The sequence below is a fragment of the Agelaius tricolor genome, unplaced genomic scaffold (assembly GCF_023055355.1).
Source record: "Agelaius tricolor isolate 1412-34295 unplaced genomic scaffold, bAgeTri1.0.p SCAF_9, whole genome shotgun sequence".
NCBI lineage: Eukaryota > Metazoa > Chordata > Aves > Passeriformes > Icteridae > Agelaius > Agelaius tricolor.
Genome location: NW_027269269.1, coordinates 19410242 through 19426149, shown reverse-complemented (window position 1 = coordinate 19426149; position 15908 = coordinate 19410242). Strand labels below are relative to the sequence as shown.

Genomic DNA, 15908 nt, shown 5'->3' with positions numbered 1-15908 from the left:
TGTTAGCCATGGACAGGAGGAGGAAATCTGTGGAGCTAGCTTGGCTCTGCAATGCAGCAGAACTGCCATGAACAATAGCTTGGGAGAAAAGTGACTCTCCCAGTGTTGCAAGACTGTTCCCACATTTTTGCCAAAATTTTCATTAGTATCATGTTGCATCAGCCTCCAAATGTCTTTCCTCGTGAAAGAGTGTTAGACAGTCTGACAGACTCTCCTCAGAAAAGTCTTCTCTTTTTCCTTCCATTTCAGCTTCATCCCATTTCCCTGATTGCTTTACACTTCTGTTTCCACCCTGCATGAAGTGATGTGCTCCTCTGTTTTCATTCTTCACACACTTGTTGTCTAACCAAGGTACCTGTGTCCCCTCAGGCTCTGCACAGCTCATCTCTGACCACCTCTTTGGAAAGCTTTTCCTGTCCCTCTCTACTTGATGCTCTTCAGTTTCCAGTTATGCTTCTCCATTCCCCTTCATGAAAACATGAATTGTACTAAAACTCTGTTCTCTATCCATTTCCCTTCCACCTTTCACTTCTTCTATCATCCTTCATTTCTATTCCATTATCTGTCTCCTAGGCTCTCTTCTCACCTTTCCTCTACAAGAGATTGGGTGAGGCTTCACTGATCTTCCCTAAACTCTTGGGGAGAGGTGGGTAAGTACCTACCACTGCCTGTTCCTCCAAAGCATTTTCATTTCTTCACTTCTCAGAGGGAATTACACCGACAGTTTGTTTTCTCCTTCTCCCATCACTCACTATGAGCATTTTGATGGCTCTAAACTCCTCTCATTCCTCATTCCTCATACCTCATTCCTCATTCCTCATTCCTTTTTTTTTCTTGGCAAAATCTATTTGGACCCTCACCAATCCAGGACTCATGGGACCAAAATCTGTTCTGGCTGCATAGTTGCAAAATTGACAGGAAGCTGAAGAAGACACTACATTTAATTTTTGTTCTTTTCTTATGTCTGTTTTTCCTTTTTTCACTTAAATTCACCCACAGTAGCTGAGGATGGGAGTGAGAGTGGGGGTATAGTTAACTTGGGTTAATATGGTCCTTCTGAGGGCAGCCTACAGGGCAGAGGAGGTGTTGACATTGCTGTTTCTCAGCTCTTCAGGTGCTCCAAACAACTCTGGCAGAGCAGAAACTATCATTAGAAAGCTCTAAGTGAAATAACTATATACATACATCTGGACAACCTCATTTTTTTCCTGGGGCTTGTATAAGACATACCACAGAGCCTTGCTTTTGAGAGAAAATGGACCCAGTTTTCTGGAAAATGTGACTTGTTTCAGGGTTGGCAAGATACAGGCTGCAAATTTAGGCATCTGAAATGAATCAGTGATCACTTTGAAAATCTTGATCAAAATGTTTCACATGGACAGGCATGAAATAGGAATCCACAAACAGCAGCACCACAGGCTGTTTGTTATTACAGATGATCATTTAGCACAGGCTGTTCTAATTTAGGTCAAACAAAGCTAATCCTGAAATGATCTATTTCTTAAACTAGCCTTGTGTGTCTGTGCCTTTGCACATGTGTGCACAAACAGAATAGGTAATTTTTAATGGAAAATAATATGACTAGAGGATACCTTGCCTAGTTTTCTTTCTCAGGGAGATGCAGGGGGATCCAAGTTGTTTTGTCAGCTTTTTTTTCTCCCCAGGAAAGTAGGAGGGTACTGACTGACATGGGGATTAGATAGAATAGGAAAGCACATGCTTTGGGCTCCCAAAATATCAGAAGGCACTTACTGTGTTAGATACCTACTGTGGTTAGCTTAGGGCAGAGTAGAGTCCCTGCAGGGAAGTCTGTAGCTAGAGGCCCTGGTACTCTGGTACTCTGTTAGGGTACAGAGTACTTTGCAAGTAAAAAAGGGTACTTTGGAGAAAAAAAAAAGCCAATGCTTCTGGAAACTGAGACTTATTTTCCATGGATGGCTAACATGAGTCATGACTTGCTGAGCATTTAAGGTCTCTCTCTGTTTCTAGTTTTTCTAGCATTCCTAATGTTTCCAGTACTTATATCTACCTGATACCAGGCATGTTTAGATTAGATGTCATGTAGAAATTCTTTACTCAGAAGGTGGTGAAACACTGGAACAGGTTGCCCCATTCTTGTAAGTGTTCAAGACCAGGTTCAAGTCTGTTGCAAGGACTTTATGAAAAAGCAGTAAATGAGGGTGTACATTCTTGCTTGCAAAATTCCAGTCAAAACTGCCTGTATCATGCCTACTGTCCTGGTGTCAGCTGGGACAGGATTAATTTTCTTCTTTATTAAACCATACCACCAACCTATTAGGAAAATGGAGCTGACTGGTGGGAAGATGTGTAATGTGTGAATAACGCCTGCGTTTGATGCAGGATCATCATTTGGCATTTGGGCTTCTTGAAGACACAGTAACAGTCAGGAGAGGCAAGAGCTGGGGCTGTCAGCTACACACCCCCTATTTTGATGCATAATATCATGCAGGGCTCACATTTCTCCTTGTTTTTCCTCTCTGCTATTTTATTCATGTTTTTTTTCCCCCTCTTGCTCCTCACCCCATCCAGAATAATAGAATTGGCTGGAGCAGGGTCAGGTCACTTCTTGGTTGATTATACTGCTAACAGAAAAATCCAAACAAGCCACACTGCATTTTATTCCTGAAGCTTATTCTTGAGAAAACTGTTTTTGCTCCTGGGGAAGTCAATGGAAATCGAATTAATCCCAGATGTTTAGTAATAATAAGCTCTTCCTTTTGGGAGAGCTGAACAAAAGCAGTGTGAAAACTATTAATTAATTGGGTTTGACTCTGTCATCAGGTTTAATTCCAGCCATACTAGTCAAGTTAATACTGGCTCTGAGAGGGAGATTGTCCTGCTTGACACAACAGCCATAAACTTGGTGTGTGGCAAATTAAACAGTGTCTGGGCACACAGCTCAGCTTGCCTTCACACCAAGGGAAAAGCACAGCAGCTTCAACATCAGACTTCCAGCTAGTTCCTGGGATTGCTGCTTGTGCAATCTACTAGACTAGAGACTAAAGACTAGACTTATTTCCCTACTTGAATAAAGGCTTGAGCTAATGATGGGCTCAAGCATGGACTTCTGTAGATGTTAGATCAGGCCCCGTTGCTGCTGAGGGTTTGTGCAAATTCATAGAACCACGGAATCACAGAAAGGTTTGGGTTGGAAAGGACTTGAAAGGCCATCTAGTTCCAGCCCCATTGCCATGGTCAGGGACACCATCCAACAGACCAGGTTGATCAAAGCACCATCCAGCCTGGCCTTGGACACTTCCAGGGATGGGTTATTCCAAAGTTCTCTCAAAAACCTATTCTGAATTTTTGCCTACATCTTCAGTAGATCTTCTTGGTCTCCATTGGTTGTGCTCTAAGATATGGAACAGCTGTCCCTTCTTCAGGACTAGAAGGTAAAGGTCAGAGGTGGAATCTGAACACCATAGGAAAAAATGGGGCTTTTCTTTTCATCTGTGAAGCATTTCAAACTGGTGATTTAATATATTCACAACCCTGTGCTTTTTACAAAATTCAAATATGTTTTTATTATACAAAATTCCACAGTGAAATCCACCTGCCAGTTTCTTACATAGCTGCTTTAAAAATAGAATTATACACCTTTTTGTAGTGTGTTAATTTTTATATTCACTAGCTTGAAGAAACAGAAATGAAGCAGCAATTTGACTCTGAGTTATTTACCTGGACAGGTTTTGGTTTGACCTCTGTTTCTGTTATATGCCTTAATGTACAGTTTGTGGCATTAACAGAAGACCTGATATAGTTACTTTTGAAGCCATTGCACCCCATTAGCAGGTCAAGCTCCCACTGTTGGTGAGCTTTTCTTCACTTCAAAAAGGTGAATTTTCTGTCAGGGTACAAAACAAAATATACATCTGTGTTGACTTTTAGCAACGTAGCATGTTAGCTGTGTTAAACCCATCACAGAATGAGGATCTACATAACTTTTCTTACAGCCCATCCTCTAGACTATAATATCTTTTTAGGGTGACACAGTGGACATCTGATCTGAATAATGGCACAGGACTAGGTTCCCTCTGTGTCATTTCACAATGGTATGTTTTTGCAGTCTAACCTTCCATGACCTTTAAAAATCGATATATTATTATTCTATATTGAAATGCAACTGTATGCTGTGAATTTCCTACAGTTTTCCTTAGAAATATAGGATTTCAGTCCCATTCTAGCTGGTTGAAATTCATTCTCCAAGATTTTTCTTTTGCAAAGTATTTACCCCAGAGATTAATTTCTTCACATTATACCCAGTTAAATATGTATTGCACATGAGAGACAAATTTCTTCTCTTTTAGTTGAACTGTGAACCTGTGGCCTTCTGAGCAGATCTGGGTAACATATCAGCAGTTGGTTCATGCTTGAGATTTCTTTTACATCCCTCGTGGATACTAAGTGCCAGAACTAATTGGCCTCATCTACCTCTCATGTCTTGCCCCAGTGACTGGAGCAATATCCTAACAAAAAAAGTGAGACATCCAAAGAGGTTCCTACCACATGGTCTTTGGTTTCCATTGTCAGCTGTCTAAATGGTAGGCAGGAGCACAATGGACACTACTTATAATTTCCATTTGGGTTTGGTTTGGTTTGGTTTGGTTTTAGCTAAATTCTCATTGTTTTGGAACTTGAGGGGAATTTGCAACCAGCTTCACTGAGTGAAGATTGTGTTTTGACCCACTCTGGCATATCTTTGTATGATTTCAGTTTAAAAAGGGTTAGGAGCTAACCAGCTAGGCAAAAGCAAAGCTCAGACCAAACTGAAACATCTTGTGGAGGCCCATAACTTTGAGAAGGGATTTCCTAATTGGCTGATGGTATCATCTGAGCTTAGTGAAAAGTCTCAGGTCTTGAGACCTTGCAGGCCTTTTTCTTTTGAGCTGGTTTAAATTACACATCCCTCAAAACAACAGCAGAACTTTACAGTGGCCTTTTCTAACACTGTGTAATCTTTTAAGCAGATCTGCATGTGAATGAAGCAAGTCCAAAACAGAGCAAATCCTCCTTCAGGCTCCTGCAACCCAGACCAGTACAGCGGTGCAGTTCAGGGACACTTCAAAACCATTGTAAAATCCACAGTTAAAACTCAAAGATGAAAATTTTATCCTTCATTTCCACACAGTGTCAGGGTAGCACCTGATTTCTTCAGTTTTCAGGGTGTTTCTTCAGTTTTCAGGGTGTTCCTATGCTTTAAACTGGTGGCTAAAGTTTTGCCTTCGGAAGCAAAAAAATGAACCCACACCAATGATGATGACAGATAAAACTAGTACAGATGTTAATATAATGAGGATGTTGATTTTCTTCAGATCTTCTTTTTCACAGTCTTCTGGTCTAATGTCCTCGACGTGCATTTCTTCCCAATACCCAAAGCTCCGAATGTACTGGCACGTTAAGTGCTCCACGTTGGGGATCTGGACATTTTTGTTCTGGATCATTGATGAAAGCCAGATGTTTCCACAGCAGTTGAGTGGGTTCCCAGAGAGATACAAGTTTTTAAGTGAATTTTCTAATGCTAAAATGTTGCTGTCCTGTAATGTACTGAACCTATTGTTCCGTAGGTCTAGAACTTCCAGTGGAGTGTCACTACTCCATTTAGGCAGCCAGTTCAGCTGATTTTCAGAAAGGTTTAAATGTTTAAGGTGACTAAAACAAGGCAAGTCAATATTTAAATCTATCAGACTATTGCCATGTAAATGCAAGTATTCCAGAGACTTTTCCAGTCCTGCTAGCGCTTTAAGTTCTATTTTCAGTCCAGGGTTCATGGAGAGATCCAAGACAAGCAGTGGAGTCTTGTGGAAGGTGCGTGCTGGTAGGATGCTCAGCATGTTGTCAGCTAGGTACAAGTACTGGAGAGCAGGAGAATTGACAAACGACACACAACCACTGTCCTCTCCAGCAAGTCTTTGCTTAGCTGGTCCCGAGTACATGTGGCAAAGGCTGATGTTATTGCTCTGTAGGTTAAGAAGTCTGAGGCTAGGAAGACTGGAAAAGATGTCAAATTGCAGGGTCTGAAGGTTGTTGTTTTGAACATGAAACTCCCTCAAATTTGGCAAAGCACCAGCATCGAGGAGAAGGTTCTGCAAAGCATTGTAGCTCAAGTCAAGGACAGTTAGGGAGAGCAATGCACTATCATAACTTACTGTAAATGTCTGAAGACAGTTTCTGCTGAGATTAAGGGTGTGAAGGGACACCATTGACTCAAAGAACCCATCTGGAATGGATTTGATTTTATTATAACTTAAGTCTAAATATACAAGTTGGGATAAATAAAGAGAACTTGTATTTTTACTTTGCTTCTGATCGAGAAGATGAAAAGAAGCATCTAGCCATTCATTATCCATGTAGTCCATTTTATTATAAGGGGATTCAGCAGTGAGCTGGATTAAATTATTTGATAAATTCAGAGTTACCAGTTTATTTACCTGAGGGAAGACTGGGAAGTGAAGCAATTTGTTTTCACTAAGATCCAGACATCTTAAACTATATTCATCATTTGACTTTGTGATGCTGAAGGTCTCAATGCTATTCCTGCTAAGGTCAAGTACCTCCAACTGCCTGAGGTTGAAATCAGAGATGCAAGTAATTGAATTTGTGGAGAGATTGAGTTTGGAAAGGTTCGCTAGAGTCTCGAAAGCACCTTCTTCTATTTCCATGATGATATTTCTCTGAAGATCTATCTCCACAAGACTGGGAGATCCCTGAAACATCTTGTGTGATATCATTACAATACTGTTATCTGCCAAGGAAAGATACTGCAGTGTTGGAGCTTGATTAATGAAATACTCAGCCATCCTACTGTAGAGATTGTTGTGGGACAAGTCCATTTTTTCCACCTTGGGCAAAAGTCCAATCCCCTCTGTCCCATTCTGAGCAAGCTTATGTAAATGATTATTGGCTAAATTTATTTCCAGCAAACTTGTCATGTGTGCAAACACTCCAGATGTGATGAAGCTTATCTGGTTGAAGCTTAAATCCAGATACTGGAGGGAAGTATAGAATGATAATGGTATTTCAGGGATGCTTTGAATCAAGTTTCCAGACAGATCTATTTTGTTTACATTCAGATGGAGCTCGTGAGGGATTTGGTGGAGGTCTTTGTTGTGGCAAAATGCCTGTGAATTTGCCTGCCAGAAAAAGAGAGAAAAGGGGTTGTCATGTGACAAATTAAAAACATTTTTGCATGATATATATACAGAAAATAACATTCAAGATCCAGGCAGAACCTCCTCCTGAAACACTGATCCCACCACTTTATCTGAGCTGTCAGACAGCAAGAGCAACAATCCTAACACCTTTCTGCAGCTAACAACGCTCTTTTCATTTTTAAAACATCACTGACTTACAATAGTAGAGTTTTATCTGTGTTTGATACCTACTGAATGCTCTCCTTTTTGTACCTTTCTCCTGGAATTTTAAAAGTTCCAAGTGAAGGAATTTTGCCCCTTTTCCATTGCAATCAAGCACCATTTCTTCATTTTTTTCTTCTGATGTTTAATTTTTTCACTTTCATCTCTGTATTAGATTTTTTGAACTCAGCTTGCAAGAGTAAGCTGTACTTGAAAAAGCTTCATGCTTTTGAGAGTGTGGGTCCCAAAGCAAGGAGGTGGAAAAGCATATAAGGATCCTACATCACAAAACCTGTCTTTCCTTCATAGTCACACCCTCAGATATTCAACCATGTTTTCCTTTATCCATGGCTTAGTTTAGTAATGCACCTTTATCCAAAATGGGTCATTCAATGACTGGAATGTTTCTGATGCAAGTCTCCAAACTCTTCCTGCTTTTACTATCCATGTTTATCCTTTTGCTAAGGTAACAGTTCCCTTCTTCTTGCATGGGGAGAGCGCCTTGTGAAAGCGTTCTGACAACACTCACGTGACACAACATGGAAAAGACAAATTCTGTAAAGCCAGCACTTGAGAGAGAAAAAAGCTGTGAGGTGCAGTGAGGGTCATACTTTTTCAGGCCAATTCTCAGCAGCAGATAGAGGGAAAAAAAAAAACAAATGTCAAAATCAAATCCATCTTCCAGAAGCAAGTCTGTTTAATAGCAGCTAGGATTGAGTTTGTGTCCAGGCCAAATTTGGAGTGTGTGTTCATAAGGAAGATTGGGAACATGAACATGAGCAGCCTTGCATAAATATCAAGCTATATTTTGTTAATAACGAGAACATACAGAAGTGTGAGGAAGTGGAAAGTGAAAGGCTTAGGTGGCATTTAATTTACTGGAGGAAAACTCTTGTCATGAATGTGTTTGGATGTCTGGGCCATATAGTATTTATAGAAAGAACAGCAAGGAAAGAAATAAAGAAAAAAATGTGTTGAATCTTAATTTTTGTGGAGAAGCAGGATCCAGATTACATCACACAAAGCTTTTCAGATATTAAAGAAAGATTAAAAGTAAAAACAATTAAAACCCATCTGTTTCATGTGAACTTTGAGGTAAATGAAGTGGTACGTCTGCTTTTGGAGGAGTGTGGCACTAGTCAGTCTTTTGTGAATCTCTTTTGCATAATCTAAATTTTGGAGGCAACACAAAAATGTGTCAGAGAAGTACAAGTGCTCATCTGAACTCTAGATATAGTCAGACTGCTCCACAGTTCTTCCTATAATACATCTTTCCCAAAGATCCCAAGTAAATTGACTACAAAAACCTGAAACCCTTTTTACCCCCCTCCAATTCACTCAAATCTCCCCCAGCTAAAAAAAAGTAGGGAGAAAAAAAGGAAATTATCTGGCCTTAACTTGACATTATTTCTTTCCTGCAAAGCCATTGTAGAATTGCTCATTTTGAACTAAAATATGCCTGGATTTGGGCTTAGCTCCAAGGCATGAGAGAGAAGCTTTTTTTATTTTGTTTGTGGAAGAAGCAGAAGCCAGAAGGATAAAAAAATACAGAGTGAAAAAGCAGGAGGTACTTTGCAGCCTAAGGCAGATGCCAGGTTTCTCCAGACATTTTGAGCCAAATCTGAACAAGTGTAGAGCCCCCTTCACTCCTTCTGGGATAAAGTATCTTAGCAAAGTTCTGATCCAACTCCCGTCAATGCCAGCCAGCCGGTGTTCACTGAAGTCAATGCTTGAGAGGTCAGTCCCAGATCACCATGTATCTTGCAGGATTTGGCCTTTAATCTGCATCCATGGAATGGTCCCAGGTGTAAAAGGGACAGATAAAATCCGTACTTCCCACTGCCTGCCCTTTGCTCCTATAATAGTTCCCCTCTCATATTTCTTTTAAAACTATCACTCTTTTAGCTATTTTGATCCTCACCGTATTTCTTATCTTCTGCACCTCCTTTACTCCCCTGAGGCTCAAACTGCATGAATTTTATCCTCATCAGGAAGAAAAGATAACGCACACCTCAGTGGGATGGAGCATCTCTTTGGTGTATCTCCCCTCCTCCCACCTCTTAGCTCAATGGGTTCTGACTTCATCTTTTTGCCAGTGTTTCCATCAGTTTATTTCAAGTCCATTGTCAAGAAGTACCGCAGGGCGAGGAGCATTTGGTCCCTTCAGTATCTGGTCCCACTTCTGTGCTGGGCAAAAAAATGATCCAGTATTCCTAAAGCTCAGCATCATTTGGATTCCTGTTTCTGTTCTTCACTGCTCAGCACTAGGAGGAAGCTGTCATCCACGTTCCTAAGGGCCCTACAAAAAAAGCAGCTGGATCCAAGCCTCCACTAGTGTTCTCCTTTGTCAACTCATGAATAACTGAACCAAAGAATTTGGGCTGCAGGCACTTGGCACTGACCTGCACTTGTGTGGTGTCCATGGCCATTCCCAGAAGAGCTGCCCAGGTGGAGTCTCAGATCAAACCTCAGCAGTTTGTCCAGGTACCCCACATCAGCTGACCTGTGATATCTGGTCATGCACATGTTCTTGCACCACTCAGTCCAAGGTAAGACAGAATTTCCTAAAATCCCTTCCCTTCTGTAAATTATTTCAATGGTTATCCTTTGCCAGCAAGCATGAATTAGCAGAAACATCTTACTTTGGGAGGTAGAATATGACCTGCTTGAAGCTTTGCCTGACCTTGGAAGGCAGCATAAGTTAGGAATAACCTCCTGGCATTTAAGCTTTGCCTCGTTTTGCAAACCAGTAGATATGCCATAACTTGTGTAATCAGTGCAACTCACACCTGTGTCAAGGGTCTGGTAGGGATTGCTGACTTCCTAAAACCTCTTCTAGGGTTCTTGTTCAATGACAGCAGTACTAGTGGTGAGTCAGAGACAGGCACAAGTTTCTGACTCATTCCTTTTCCAGGAGACTTGGGATGAAACTATTAAATTCTGAGCTCTTGCTGTTCTAAAGGTGTCGCCACAGGGAAAGTGCCTTGTGAAACAGTGAGGCTGTGATGAAAAATAGTAATTCAGGACTTCAATGAACCCAGAAGTTAATCCAATAGCTCCTTCTTTCTTTAAATGGTGTTTGGATTTATGTGCATCTTTTGTTGGAGCAAACATCCAGCAAAGGAAGATGATCAGCATTGACATCTGCAATGCTGAGCTGTTCGTTCAAGATGAGCATCCCAGCCTTTGACTGCAGCTTTCTGTCAGAGCTAAATTTATCTAAGTTAACTGATTACAGCCTTGGGTTTTTGGCTTGATGAAACCAGTTTATGGTGGAGTGCTGGAAACAAGCACACATTTACTTCACAGCAGTCAGCCAGGTCTGTGACCCTTCCAAAAACCGGAATGGGACAAATCTGCTAGGGTTACTGTGTGTCTTGCCCAGCCTTCACTTTACTGTGATACATGGGACCCAAGCTTCATCAGACTTCCCTCTCCAGCCAATGAACTGAGCTACTCAGTCAAGCAGATTCCCAAGATTGTTCTATATAACCTAGGTTTTAATTTCTTTGGAATTCAGGAAGTGCAGCAACACAGCAGGTGGGCAGGAATGCAATGAGTCCCATAAGGGAGTTGTGTACAGCTAGTAAATAGGGGGGTTTTTTCCTACTTTGGAAATTCTTGAAGTTTTGTGCTCAGTAGCTTCAATATTCAGGGAAAAAAGAAGGTATTTTTAAAAGCCTGTTACAGTCAGAAATACTTTGATAGGAAAGGTAGAAAGTTCAGGTCTGAATAACATTTATAATATTGTACCAGGTGCTTGCAAAAATCCAAGGAGAAAATTTTGTACTGAAGCAAGAGGCTTTGTCACTTATTTTTCCTCCAGCAGAAGTCAGGTGCAATTTCCCTGGCAGCAATGCTGTGTCAGGGCAGAGGAGGTCAGTCTCCCTGCTATTACAAAAGGCCTGGTATAGAGATATTTCACAGAAGATTCTTTATTTAAAGCCCAAAGACCTTAGGCCTGATAGAAAAGAGTTGATTTTAGGTCTAAGTCTTTTCTCTGTCTCAGTCCCAGAACCCTTCTATGGTTGTAGGGAAATCAGGTCAAATTTCTTTAACCAGCTCCTCTTTAGAAAAAACCCAAACATAATGATGCTTCTTCCCACCTCACTCCTCCTCCACCCCTCTCATGTGCTGTCACTACAAAAATGACATAGCCTGAGAAGTGCCTGCTACCCATCCCCTAACCCTGGAAATCCCACCTCTGCCACCACAGAAAGTCTGCTGCTGAAGGATTTCCCTTTTCAGAGACCATGGCTGTTTGCACAGTGCCTGCAATGGGTGTGTCCCAGCCTCACTGCAGATCCCAAAGGGCCTGAGGAGGAATCCCTCCTTACCATTTCACAGGGTGTCCCCTCTATAGGATGATAGTTCAAGGTTCCTGTGTTCACCACTGCCAGCAAGAAGATGATGTTCAGTTTCATGGTTCTGAAGGCAAAAGTAATTATGGTTAGATTTCAAACGTAGCACAGAGGTCAACACATGTGAAAGCTGGCAGATCATCATCTAATAAAGAGATGGACACAAGCAGTGCAATAAATTAACCCACTCTGAGCCTCCTACACTTGTGACCTACCTGTGTAGCTCTGCATTCCTTTGAGCCTGGTGGCAAAAGGAAGATGCAAGGCTTTTAATGGGTTTGCGTGGTTCCAGATGCTGCCTAGATGATATCCAGGCCACCCAATGAAATCCAGATTCTCATGCTGGGCAGTGTGTCTGGCATCACATAGAAAGAGCTCTCAAATGGAAATGGTTTCTGTTTAGATCCAACCAATTAAGCTGAGGATATTAGCCACAACAGGACACCATCATGACAGGCATTCTTCTGTCATGCAGAAGATGATTTCAGATGGTTTGTGAGTTCAGGTTTGTATTTATTGCTTTGTGCTGCCCTCTAGAGCAGAAGCACCTGTCTAATTGCTGGTTTCCTCCCTTCCTTTTGCTAAGTATTGCTGCTGGAAACCCCACCTTTACACAGGTTTTCCCACTGCTTTATCCCAGAGCCACAAGCCTGAACTGTTCCAATGCAATTTTCCCATGGTTGAAATAATATGCCAAAGATCTGGGCTCTTAGCATCTCATTTGCTTTGCAATGCACCCTAAAATGAGAGACATAAATCACAGAATCATAGAATGACAGAATGGTTTGGGTTGGAAGGGCCCTTAAAGATCCTCTGGCTCCAACCCCTCTGCCGTGGTTAGGGACACCTTCCTGCAGACCAGGTTGCTGGTCTAGCCATGCAAATGCCATGCAAAGACATGGGGGAGGGCATGATTAGGTGCAATGGATATAAAAATCCATGTTAAGCTCTCAAGAGAACAGTCCAACAGTGAGATCACAACCCCAGATGGGTTCCCCTTGACTGGGCTAGTGTCAGACTCGTTTTGGCCACCTTCCCTCAAGCACGTCGTGTCTTGAGCTTCCCTTGTCCAGAGCTGGCTGCAGTGCTGATTTTGGCATGCTTTCTGAGCTCAAGCTCTCTATCTGCAACCCCCTTGGGGTGAGCAGGGAACTTACACTGAAGCTGGGGATTCTGTGGTGTCCAGAGGTTTAAATTCCTTTCAGATGCTCTGTGTTTAGAGTTTGCCCTGTCAGCAGTGTCCAATAGCACCTGCAATGCACAGACACTTTTGCAAGACAAACCTCAAACATTTGAGGCCTCCATGAGAAAAAAAGATATATTATTAAAAATAGGAGATTTTGATTTAATTTAAAGATGGACTAATATCATGCCTGTACTGAAGAGCAGCAAGTGACCAGGATGACTGCAGCTTTGCATTTTCTCCAATGGATGTTCAGAGCACTTTGGGAAGTTTGGATTTGCAGGGATAAAAATAGCAGAGATTTTGTTGGTTGAGCTTTTTAAAAACCCAGCTCAGTTCCTCAAGCTGTTTTACCAAGTGACCAAACAGTTGTGCCAGGTGAACTGTGAAGAAGAGCCTGGACAGAAACAAATGCCAGACCAGGAGGGAAGGGCATGCACTGATTCTGCTGCTCAGTACTTTGCTTCATTAAAATCACAGCCAAGTCAAGTCTGCATACCAAAATAAGGACTCCTGCATCTCCTCTAACCCCAGCATGGCTTTTTTCCTGTCTTTTGAAGGTGTTGCCTTCCTCATTTCTCACTCTGTCCTCTCTCTACTTGCACCTGTATCAGGTGTTTAGCCAAAAGAACTTCCCCACCAGAAATTAACACCTTCAATTAATTGGATACATGAGGTTTAGCCAGATTTGCTATTTTATTCACCTTTTTTTTTCTACTCCTCTCTACAGGAAAGAAAAAAAATAAAACAATTGCATGAAATTCACCAAGCTGGAGACTTGAGCTGAGCAAGGGGCTGAGTGAAGGGACAGTAGGAGATGGGAAAATAAAAACAGTTTTATCAGCAGAAAGTGATTTGCAGATTAAACTATCTGACCCTGAAAACTATCTCCCTGGAAACACAGTTCCCGGGAAAACTCAAGTTCAAGAACTAAAACAGAGTAATTTCTCATATTATTTTAGTGCAGCAAAAAGATTAAAAAAACCAAGCTTTTAATTCAGCAATTTGTTTTCATTGACAGTGGAATCAGTATCTGGGAAAAGACCTATTCAATTTATGTGATCCAACAGGAGGAAAAATGAGGTGAAGGTAGTTACTTCTGGTAGCTCTGATTGCATGATACTGATACCCCCCCTTGAATCCACCCATCATTATATTAGTAAAAGGTAAAGTACTGATACAATCACTGAAATGGAAATATCTGTTTTATAAAGAAATTACTTGTTTTGAATTTCTTTTACTGAAAATTAAAGGATTTTAGCATTTTAGAGTAATAAATTGATTTTAAAGTTGAAATTATTTCATCTTAGTAAAAAAAAAAAAAACCCACAAATTTCTTCTGCTGTGGAAAACCTAACTTTTGATTTTATTTAAGGAAACATATCTGCATTTTCATCAAAAATGCTTTTATCAAAATACACCAGGGTTTGGCTTTATAAATGTGTATGTGACTTTTATATAAATAAGGATTTTCTAAAACTTTCTCAGTTCCAAATACTGTCCAAGTATTAATTCCTGTGGTAACAACCCAGATGCAGCAAAACCCTCTCAGTAAGTCATTGTTCACCCAAGGTGACATTCAAGCTGTCAGGATCTTAAAGAGTAGCACAGTAATGCTGCCATCTCACACCTCGTGCTCCAACAGGGAGAGCTCAATGACAGTGCTGCTAGTAAGGAGAGCAGAGGAGCCAAGCAGCCTTTTGCCCATTTTACCCGGGGCTGTGAGATTTGCCCAAGGCTGTGCTAAGATTCCGTGTCGGGGAGCTGGGCGAGTGGCATTTAATCAGTGTACAAGGCTGATCTCTGCAGCACTCCTGCTTCAGAGCACTATAATGCAGCAATTCCACAAACAGACTAAAGTCCTGTAAAGAAAGAAAAAATACCCAGACATGTCCCCATCTTTCACTACTGTAAGCACAGAGAATGATAACAAACCTGGCTTATGACAACTGCATTTTTGTAAACTAATCAGTGCCTCCTTAACATAAGGGGGCTGACTCTCTGCAGTGCAAGTCCCTGATGGGTTAAATATACAGCTGTGTGGATAGAGCCATCTACACAGTGTGTTTAGCCAGTTCCTCAGCCTATCCATAAACACAGTATATTTTATTTATACAGTACCTTCCTTGTCCATGTTACTTTCAAAAGGCTGCAGCTCTAAGTCGCCAGAGCCCTCATCTCTCCTGCAGTCAAAAGCTCAACTTTCCAGCACGCTCCCAGGGTTGCATGCATCTCCACATACCTGCTCTGTGGCTGGAGGAGGAGGAGGAGGAGGAGGAGCGGGATTCACCTCTGCTTGCAGCCTTCTGTCTCACTGACTCTCCCAGCAGCTTTTCCAGGGCAAGTCGAGGAAGAGTTTACTTAGGGAAGTCGTACCTCTCTTGCATGCCAGCTGACTAAAACTCTGTGAGCTCTGAGAGAAGTTTGAAGTCACAGGGAAAAAAAATACTCCCCATAGACCAGTCCGTGAATTCATTCCTTTGCAGTCACGATCCCTTATGTATTCCCAGGCTCCCACAAGCGTGTGAATACATACCTCCGTAATTGTTTTAAAATGTGTGTGTCCTCTGCGCTTCTCTTTATTTTCCATTTCGTCCATTCAGTCTTGGCTTATTTCCTGCAGTTTCTCAGCTGGTAATTACGCTCCTCTCGTATTGACACATGAAACACTCAGTAAATTCCACAAAAAAGATCCCCTCTGCAGGCTTTGCAGACACGTGCTTGTCTCTGAAGTCATCCGTGCCTGTCCCACAGCTGTCAGCTTGCAGATTCCCAGGGGATGGAGTGAATCAGAGGCACTGAGCTAGTTGTAAACCCAAAACTCCACATCCATGCAGAATGGGATGCACAGGAAAAGGGTATATGGGATGGAAGCTTCACAGTAGGGACAACACATATGTTTGGTTTCCCAACAGCTCAGTTGTGTCTCTGTGGCACAGCAGTGGGATGACCAAATGCACCCTTGGGGGAAAGGATAAATTCAATTTAACG

The 15908-nt window shown here is 41.7% G+C and overlaps 1 protein-coding gene across 1 annotated transcript; it reads right to left on the bottom strand.

The window, feature by feature from the left end:
* Positions 1 to 3516: 3516 nt before the first annotated feature.
* On the bottom strand, positions 3517 to 15643 carry LOC139592757 (transforming growth factor beta activator LRRC32-like). The gene is made up of 3 exons (XM_071432973.1): positions 15160 to 15643; positions 11711 to 11801; positions 3517 to 7151 (listed from the first exon to the last, which is right to left on the bottom strand). Exons 2-3 carry the CDS (start codon positions 11795 to 11797, stop codon positions 5211 to 5213), a joined length of 2028 nt encoding a protein of 675 aa, XP_071289074.1. The 5' UTR covers positions 11798 to 11801; positions 15160 to 15643; the 3' UTR covers positions 3517 to 5210.
* Positions 15644 to 15908: the final 265 nt, after the last annotated feature.